This window comes from Stegastes partitus, unplaced genomic scaffold, assembly GCF_000690725.1.
Source record: "Stegastes partitus isolate 25-593 unplaced genomic scaffold, Stegastes_partitus-1.0.2 Scaffold124, whole genome shotgun sequence".
In the NCBI taxonomy this organism is placed as follows: Eukaryota; Metazoa; Chordata; class Actinopteri; family Pomacentridae; genus Stegastes; species Stegastes partitus.
The window spans coordinates 139,363-149,330 of record NW_007577855.1 but is presented as its reverse complement, the minus strand read 5'-3'; the positions used below and the strand labels follow the sequence as shown (position 1 = coordinate 149,330).

The following is a 9,968-nucleotide window of genomic DNA, read 5'->3' as shown; positions in this document are numbered from 1 at the left end:
TTTGTGATCAGCAAGAGAAGACTGTTGGAGTTTAAGTTTAAGGGGGTTGTTAAAGGCGCTACCTGTGCACAGCAAAAATGAGGAACAGGAGAGAAACACTGAAGAAATGTAGCATTGTGGGGAAATATTTTGTCTACAGAATGGATGATGTGACCAATAACACCCTGTCGGTGGTGTCTTGCAGCTGTTGTGAACACATGAGGCAGCGTGACTAATGCGTTCGACTGTTCAAATCGGCTTCGCAAAGCTTGGTGTGATGAGTTCAAGGCCAGATCTGAAGACTGTTTTGCGTGCTTTTGCCAGTTCATACGAGAAAGCTTGCAAATCGCTTTTCTCAGCTTATCTAAAAAAATTTTGCTAGTTTTGATGCCGATGCACTTACTCACTGAGTCGCTCCAATCGTTCTGCTGTGACGAGCTTGTTTTTAATCGTTGTTCAAGTGAGAAATCTTATTGTTAAAGTGACTGTGGTTTTCAGTCTAGTGTCACCCCCTCCCTCTACTTTCCCACCTGAGAACGTTTAGCCTCTGCAAATTTCATATCCTTTTTCTTACCACTCAGAAAATTCATGTGACTTGATCACCACCTATTAAATAATGCCATGTCTAAGAGCCAAAAGCAATTTCATGTTCCTGCTTGTGTGTGACCAGTAAGATGACGCTTATGTAACTTTTGGCAAAAGGCCACGTTGACTTATTGCAAAATCAGAACTTCCTCTCTGGGTTTTGTTCTCTTCATCTGTGAATCTGAGCTTTCATTTGAAGGGGGAGTTTTGGTAATAATCATTGTAATCTAATATGTGTTTGGTAATGGTGCAACAGGTCACAAAAACATTTTTCCGACTGCCAGTCTGTCGCTCTTTGTGACACTAATAAAACACAGAGAATATATCTTATCAGCATTCGCACACGTACACAATTAAACGGAACACGGTGTGATTTGAGTTAATCATTGACTGAGACGAAAACATGACTTTAAACAATAAAAAATGCTTTAATTATGAAGAGAATTCTGGCAGTTAAAGTATATGAATATATAAACATCTTTAAACAAATGAGTGACTATGTACTGTTCACTTCTAAACGTGTGAATTCATGTTTCCCAGTTTGTCATTCAGATTAAAATACAACCCAACACTGGACTGTGGACCCAGCAGGCATTTTATTTACTGTTAAGAACTGTGCATTGTATAAGCTGTGATGTGACAAAATGTGTGGCTTTTGATGTATAAATGTGATTAAAAGGCATTTTTATGAAAAGGAAAAAAAAAAAAGGAGAAGTGTGTCACAGATTTTTTGGACACTGAAGTTTATTTCTTACTGACCGGCAGTTCTTAACAGGTTTTTTGATAACAAATGTTCACACATAATCACTTTTGTTTCTTTCAGTGTCAGAGGAACAGGAACAGAAAGTTTTTTTTGGTCCTTAAGTTTTCTTTAGTGTCAGGCCGGTCAGGTCAGGTCATAATCATCGCATATTATGAAAAGCAATAAAAGATAAAATACTGATGAACCTTTGACATGAAGGAATATGTCTCAGCGTTGCCATCTACTGGACAGCCAGGCTATGACATGTTGTTATGCCTTAACAGAGCAGTAAAACCACATGAGAATAAGGTTTTATAGTTGCCCGTAGAGTACCGTAATTGCCGCTGCTATTTGCCCACGCTTTATTATGACACTGACGACTTTAGTGGTTTTAGTGCACAGGAGGAAGTTGAAGATAGCGATCAATGACTTCTCCTGGTAAGCGACTGTATTTTTTTGTTTTTGTAACCAGCAGTGTTACGGGCACTGTTCGGAAAAGAATTCAAAATAACAAGTGCGACCTATATATATGTACAGTTTCTTTACTTTTTAAAGCTAGTGAGTGCGGATTATATTCAGGTGCGCTCAATAGTCTGAGAATTACGGCAATTGTGCCTCTGTGTGGTTTTTTTTAGTTTATTTTTTTGTCTGTTAACAGTCTAGTGCTTTACAGGAGAGGAGTTTGAACCTGAAACTTTACATATGACTTCAGTATGGTCTCTTCTTGGACTGATTAGATTTTGGGGTCAATACATGCATCGGCTACGGAGGTCAAAGGTCCCAAAACCAGCTCTGTATGACTGAAAATGCACAAAAAGGCATACATTTAGTATACTAGCTTAGAAAGAAATTCGAGGCCTATACACTGGTGATGTAATATATGACCTTAACTCAAAGGTCAAGGTCACACTAAAGGTCATAAATCATCACAAATTTAAAATCCATTAAAGCTTGGAAAAGGTGTAAGATAATCACACATAGTTTCTTATTACAATCAGATAGGAACCCATATTGGAGATGTGACTTGGATGAAAAATCAAGGTCGTAAATCTCAGGTGCTTAGCCGTAAATTACAGCAAAACGATTCCCCTCTATGCAAAACCTCAGTGTTACATGATAGACTAAGCTCTTGTTACATTATGGATCATTTTAAGACAAAATCAAGATGAGTTCGTCCTCAAGGAGGCGCACAGAAAAAAAACACAGAATCAGGTAAAGATGCTGCATACATTGGGCAACTAGGTCTGTCTACTGGGTGTTGGGGTGGTTATCACAGAGCTGAATAGACAGCAATGTTCCTGACAGATTAATAGGCACGTTTGGAGAAGACAGCTTGTTCTGCAGCATTACCTTGTGCTTCTTTTGTGCCACCTCAGATCAAAGAAGCAGCTGGTTCAACTGCATACTTTTGGAAGATGCGTGGGAGGGGAACTTTCTGCAGAGTACATGTGACTCTAGAAAAATAACGATGTCTATTTATGATCATTCTTCCGCATACAATATTCTACTATTTAACAACTGTGTGTCAGAATGACCACAAGTAAATATAACAAGGTCTCGAAATATACTAATTACTGACAACCCTGAACAGGCTTGTCTGACTCTTTTGCATCAGCATCCTAATCAGACCTAAACTCACTGAAAAATGAATGCCTGAAACTTTAAATATAGTAAATAGTTTGTAACACTCAAGCAAGTCCTCACAGGAATATAAACAAATCACTTTTTGTCTTTGGTTAACGTTATCTTTATATCTATTTTTTGATAAAAGGTGCTGGGTAGGGCTGCAAGGTGGATCGGTGGTTAGCATAGTTTCGTCGCAGCAAGAAGGTCGTCGGTTCGTGTCCTGGTGAGGACACCCGGGATCTTTCTGCATGGAGTCTCCATGTTCTCCCGGTGCAGCGTGGGTTCTCTCCGGGTTCTCCGGCTTCCTCCCACACAGTCCAGAAACATGTTGAGGTTAATTGGTGCTTCTAAATTGTCCATAGGTGTGAATGTGAGTGTGCTTGGTTGTCTGTCTCTAAGTGTAGCCCTGTGATAGACTGGTGACCTGTCCAGGGTGTCCCTTGTCTTCACCCTGAGTCAGCTGGGATAGACTCCAGCCCCCCATTACCCTAGTGAGGATTAAGCGGTGTATAGATGATGGATGGATGGAGGTGCTGGGTAGGAAGTGTTCAAGGTTCTGTCATGTCTTGAGGATCGGTCCGGAGAGGTTGTTTGTGAGCTGAACCAGTTTTGCAGCTTCACATAGAAGCAGGAGTTCACTCTTATGCCTTAATTCAAGCTTCGTTTTCTATTCAAAGGCAACAATCGAAAACAACCAGCAAATAAATAATTTTTTATCAAGGGTCACAGCTAAAACACTTCCCGTCAGATTAATATCAAGTTTCATAACCTATTGATTTGACATCGCTGAAGCATATCTGTGAGAGACATCAGCTCTCATTGTGCGGGCCGGCATCGAAAGTCAGTCTGTGTGGCTTTAGATGCTGTTTACTCTGCTTCAAGGCCACGATAACATCGCTCGTATTGTGCTCGGCCTCGGCGTAGCCCTCTGCATGCATGCATGCATGCATGCATGCATGTGAGGGTTTCGAAAAAAGAAGAGTGAAAAACAGATTTGAAAGATTAATTCACATCTGGTCTCCAGCAGACCTTTCAGCCAATCAGTGCTTCCACATGGCTTTAAAGGAGGTTTGCAGATTTCTAAGCAAATTATATAGATGTACGGATTAAAATTAGGATGATAAGATGTTTGAATTCCTTTTTTTTATTGCAAAGTTATTGAAAAGCAGTCTCACATTACACTGTAAGGTATGACTACTGCTTCGTCCGAGTCCTGTTTGTTAAATGTATGTTTATTTGTCTTCTTTTTTTAATTAGGGCTGCAGCGGCACTCTGTTCCCTTCTTCTTTTGTACCACGTTTTGAAGTCAGTCTAGCAACTAGTATTTGAAATGCGAGTGAGACGAGTTCTTCTTTTTAAATGGTTTAATTAAAAAAAGAGGATCAAACATTGTACAGACTCACACGGTCAAAAAACGATGTAGCTTCCAACGTCTCTGGCTTCAGTCTGACCAATAAGCCTCATCGACTGCATCACAGTGACGCAACATTATTGAACTAGAGGCACAAATCAAACTGTTTTTAAACTTAACAGTAAGTTGTGCGTTTATCAAACACATTCTTTTAAACCACAATGAAATTATCAGTTTTTAATGTTACCATTTTTAACTTCAACTAAGTTACTATCAAATGTAAAATAATAAATTTGGCTCTAACAAGGGCCATGTTCATTCTCTTTTTTTCTTTAGTCTTTTTTTTTGCTCACACTCTTCGTTTCATTTTTTTTTTTTTAAATTCAGACAACAGACACGAAATTTTATGTATGCACTATTTTCGTGTTGTCCCATAATATTTGACAGCCCCAGAGATTCATCCACCCTTTGACTGTTGTCATGTCTCATACTCTCCACCAGAGGGAGCTCATACTTTGTTCTTCCTTCTACTAGCCTGTCCCATAGCGGAGCTTCTCTTTGAATTTGGGCCTGCTATAACATGCCAGTGCCAAACTGCTCAGAAAGATCTGACCATGATGGCCAGACACAGTGGGAGGATCCTGAAGGTTAATGAATGCATTAATAAAGAGGGATTTTTCTGATGCCAATAAAAAACAACAAAAACAGGCCTTCATTATTAAAGTAGACATTTTAACTGGTCCTGGTAGGAAACGTACAGGTTTTTACTTAGTTAGTGTGTTTTCAAATGAAATTAAATCAAGTTTATCATCATCTTGCTGTACATACACAGTAGTGCAGGCAAGATGAGAGAGTGTTTCTTCAGGATCCAATAACTTAAAGCAGTTTGAATAAAGAAGTGTTTGCATGTCTGGATCAGCAGTTCAGCATTCTGACAGCTTCTTTCAGGTTCTTTCTTTAATGCTCCGGAAACATTTGCCTGATGGCAGCAGTTCAAACAGTTTATGGAGAGGCTGTGAAGAGTCCCTGACAATGTTCAGCTCCTGCCGCAGCTCTGGAAAAGTTCTTAGACAGAGGTGAGGGAAACTCCGATGACCCTCTCAGCTTCTCTAACTATCCTCTGCAGAGCTTTTCTGTCTGACACACTGCAGCTGGAGGACCATGTTGAGATGCAAGATGTCTCTCCATCACACCTCTGCAGACAGTCCTGAGGATGCTGGCTGGCAGGGAGAGAGGCTTGTCTCAGCTTCCTCAGGAAATGCAGTCTGTGCTGGGACCGTTCGCTGAGGTGTTCTTATGCCAGCTCAGGTCCTGTGAGAGTTTTTATTAACAATACTATAATACTTACAGTGAGAAGGGCAACACCGTAATTTCTTTTCAATGTATTTGAAACTTACGGGAACAAATACACATTTATATGACACGTTGCATGCGTTTCTGTATTTTTATCTCACATAGTAACGCACAATAGCTAGAGCAATTCACCTTTCCTTTTGCTGAATTTCAGAATCTACACTTAGGCTTGTGGTTACTAACAGGTCTATAAATGAAGCACAGTTTCAGCTGTTTTCTTCTCAGTGTTTGGTTTAGACTAAAGCACAGGGGCCAGTTAAACTGCCGCCTCTAAGGACACAGCCGAAGGACAGCAACAAGTTCTTGTTTTTTTGCTTTTAAGTTGTTGTTTTTTTTCATTTCAGGGGAGTTCTTCAGACTTAACCTTGTATTCTATCTTTCGCCATCTAGGTTTCAGTATCATAACATCACAGCAGCTTTACAAGATAGAGATCTTTCTTGTAATCTAAGGATGCAAACACCTGAATGCAAATGGTTGTGACTCACAGGATGCACGTCAGTCCACATCTAAACCTACAGGAAACACCGCCACACCGTCTGTCTGTGTGTGTGTATAGTACTCAGTATGAAACAAAGGCAGTCACTGCTGGAAGATGACGCTGCTTCGTTGGTCCATACTGTTGCTCTGTCTTTCTGTCAACTCCGGTACGTCTGTTTACTTTTCTTAAATAACTGAAGCAGATTTTGATGTAGTTGATCTCTGCCTGCAGAAATGTTCACTTAACAAGCTTACAGGAATAATTTAAAATGGTGCAAAACAGTTTTTTCTTTGGATTTTAGGATTTTTTGTTTATTTATTCAATCATGCAGATGTCTTATGTGTTTTTCTAATCAAATGGTTTGTCTCTTTTATGACAGAGACCATCATAAAGAATGAAGGATTAGGCCAGAATGTCACTTTGAGGTGTTCTACAACTCCAGTAAATAAGTATAAGGGGATGTATCTGTATCATAAACTTGCTGAAGAGGAAGAAGTGTTTTACTATCAAAAAGATAACAAGATTTCGCCACGACAAAGATACGATGGCAGGATTCAGACAACAGGGCCTCTTGCAGACCACAGTATCACCATCAGCAACCTGACCGTGGAAGACTCTGGATTGTACACCTGCACCTACACTGAAGGAGTCAACAAAAAAGACGGACACAGCGTCTACGCAGTTTTTGTAGCAGGTGGGCTTCTCAAACTTGACTCACTTTTCTTGGTGGTAGAGTCACCAAAGTGCTTAGCATTGTATATATATATACTGTACTGTTGTTCATTTATCCATTTAAGAGGTGACCCTTGTGTTTTGCCACAATCTTAGTTTGGACATTTAATGGAAGCGACAAAAGTCAGTCGTATCAATGAAATGTATTTAATTATATTAACCTATATGCATTAATACTTATGACAGGTGAGAAGTCAACTTCTTGTTGTTATAAACCTCCACTTAGATCAATCCTTAATGATATATGTGCGTCACAGCAAGAAGGTCGCCAGGATCTTTCTGCGTGGAGTCTCCATGTTCTCCCCGTGCAGCGTGGGTTCTCTCCGGGTTCTCCGGCTTCCTCCCACACGGTCCAAAAACATGTTGAGGTTAATTGGTGATTCTAAATTGTCCATAGGTGTGAATGTGAGTGTGCTTGGTTGTCTGTCTCTAAGTGCAGCCCTGTGATAGACTGGTGACCTGTCCAGGGTGTCCCCTGCCTTCACCCTCAGTCAGATAGATGATGGATGGAACTCCATGTGAAGAACTGCAGACACCAGTCAAACATAGAAAGTATATGCAAAGCCGTTGTACTAAAAGCAACCATCATAGCCAAATCTTGCTGACTTTTGACCTTTTCATCTGGAGAAAGTGCAAAATAGGGACATTTGCTTGTAATGTAGTATTTTTAAACAAAGTTTTTACCACCTACGATATGTAAATGATCTGAATATGAACACACCACCACTGAGGAATAATGTCAACAGTACGGAGAACATTTTCAATATGTTCGACTGTACGCAAAGGCAATATCTATCTTCTTATTTTAGATGAGTTCTACTTCATGGAGAGTTATGATTAAAATTGCAGCTTAATATTTGAAAGCATATTTAACACAGTCACATGTGTTTTCACATTTCATCTGGTGTGACTCATGTTTGCCTTTGTTTTACACGGGAACAGCATCATGTCCAGGGCTCGGCAACCTTAAACACTTAAAGAGCCATTTGGAAAAGAAAACACAGGGAGCCACAAAACCCTTCTGACATCTAAAATGAAAACAGCACTGCATATATCGTTTTTACCTTTATGCTATGTATATAAAAAATAAATAAAAATTTAATTAAATAAATTAAAAAAAAACTATAGTGTGTTGCATTTATGAAATCAATGAACTGCTACAGAGGAAACAACATTTTATTTCTGCAACAAAAAATTTGAACTCCGAAATAAAAGACGCTGCGTTCAAGGTTACGGCGATTGTGACGTATATTTTGAGCGACAAAACAATTAAACACTTTTTTTTTTTTTTTTTTTTTAATGTTACAAATTCACAAAAATCTTCAAAGTTAGAACTACATTTTAAAAACTAACGAGCTAAAATAAAATACATTAAAATTAAAATACTCATTATTTATTTTCCAAAGCCACAAGCAGCGGCAGCACAAGGAGGAAAGGGCCGCGGGTTGACGACCTCTGCCCGTGTCCGTCGCCCACCGCCGAGGAGAGAAGTCCATCTCTGCTGTTGATCATCATCGCCTGTGTCATTGCCGCCATCATCATACTGGTGACTCTGACCGTCATCATCCTGATCCTGCCGAGGGTGAGTTCAGTTCTCAAAGCGCAACTCGTACGTGTTTAGAAACATCTTTATCAATCTGTCACACGCCGTCTCTTCAAAACCACATCGCTACTATATATGACCACGTCCCCTGAGCTCACGTGCTGATAACATCTGAGACCACTGTCTGCATCTGGAGCAGCTTCTGAGAACTGGTTGCTTTTTTTTTTTTTCTCACTCTCTCTCAAGAGAAACAAAATTCTCTTTGTGAGATAAACCAAAGTTAATGATGATCTAACATCATGTTCTTAACTCTGCTACATCTAGATAACCCACTTAATTATACTCAATCCACCAAACATTGTACAGAAAAGCCACTTTTCATTTTGCTTTACAATTCACTTCAGTTGCTTTTGCTGTAACCAACATCACCAGAGAAACATTTCTAGAGTTGGTTCCTTTCAAATGATCATAGTGAGAAGAATTAATAAATTGAGTTTATACTGTTATTTGTCCAAAAAACACAGTGTTCGGCTTCTTTATATTTCCATTTATTGACTGAACGTACTGCTCTGAAATCTGCACATACGTTATAAAAACACTCTCTTCTGTTGTATTTCAGGTGCGACGGTGCAGAGGCAGCAGAAGAAGAAAAAACAACGCTCTGCCAGGTACCGGTGATGGCGTTTATGAAGTCATGACCAACAAAGGCCTCTACCCCATCGGAGATCCAGAGTAGTCGTCTGGATTTGCTGAGCAATACTCTCACCTAGCCGGGCGTCTTCTTCATGAGGGTTGGTTTAAAAAAAAATCAAAAAGGTTTTTGCAGGATTCAACTTTTAATTTCAATCAACATGCACGAGAGAAGAGATTAGTTCTACTTGAAGTATCACCAAATTCAAATTATTCCTAATAATATAGGTATTGTTGATCAGTATTTGAACTTATTAGGGACTGACGTTTAGTTCTGATTATTACAGACCATAACAGATTGTGGTTTACCACTCAAATAAGAATAAAAACTTATTGGAGTGAGTCTGATAACGGTCCAACAGCGAACAAACGAATAAAACAGATAAAAATGAGGAACTGTCAGGAGAGGTTCAGAGAAGTACAGAAGGGTTAATAAATCACTGAAGGACAGGGGTCCAACTTGGCAAATCTTTATGTAATCTGTTTGGTATTAAACACCATCAGTTAATGTTTTTGGTTTGTACGATTAGCCAGAAAGATCTGGGGCAGATATTCATACGAGAACTGTAGGATGTGAAACTGTGCTTGTCGGTAAATGAAAAAAGAAAAACAAACGGGGGGTGGGGGGCAGGGCGGATGTGGTTTTCATGTCTGCATGCAGAGCTCCTGCTAAATATGTGAATATAAATACATATCAGATGTATTGCTAATAGAATTAATTAGATTCAGATCTTAAAAATGGCAAACGTGAAACCGAGAATTCTGGAAGTGTGGGTGGTGATGGTGATGGATTCAAGGATTCGAGGCCTTTATTGGTCACAGTCGCAGATATACATGATATACGGTGCAGTGAAATGCTTTGTGCAGCTGTTCCACACAGAAACAATA

General features: G+C 39.5%; 1 protein-coding gene across 1 annotated transcript; it reads left to right on the top strand.

Moving 5' to 3' along the window:
- Positions 1 to 5,439: 5,439 nt before the first annotated feature.
- On the top strand, positions 5,440 to 9,198 carry LOC103354882 (uncharacterized). The gene is made up of 4 exons (XM_008278470.1): positions 5,440 to 6,281; positions 6,495 to 6,809; positions 8,254 to 8,429; positions 9,010 to 9,198. The coding sequence occupies exons 1-4, from the start codon at positions 6,230 to 6,232 to the stop codon at positions 9,124 to 9,126; spliced, it is 660 nt and encodes a 219-aa protein (XP_008276692.1). The 5' UTR covers positions 5,440 to 6,229; the 3' UTR covers positions 9,127 to 9,198.
- The last annotated feature ends 770 nt before the right edge of the window (positions 9,199 to 9,968 follow it).

Bases quoted from the DNA above. Each gene is read 5' to 3' on its own strand.
- LOC103354882 (XM_008278470.1), top strand. From the start codon at position 6,230: ATGACGCTGCTTCGTTGGTCCATACTGTTGCTCTGTCTTTCTGTCAAC. The intron at 6,282-6,494 runs GTACGTCTGTTT...CTTTTATGACAG, and splicing joins CTGTCTTTCTGTCAACTCCG to AGACCATCATAAAGAATGAA. The intron at 8,430-9,009 runs GTGAGTTCAGTT...GTTGTATTTCAG, and splicing joins TCATCCTGATCCTGCCGAGG to GTGCGACGGTGCAGAGGCAG.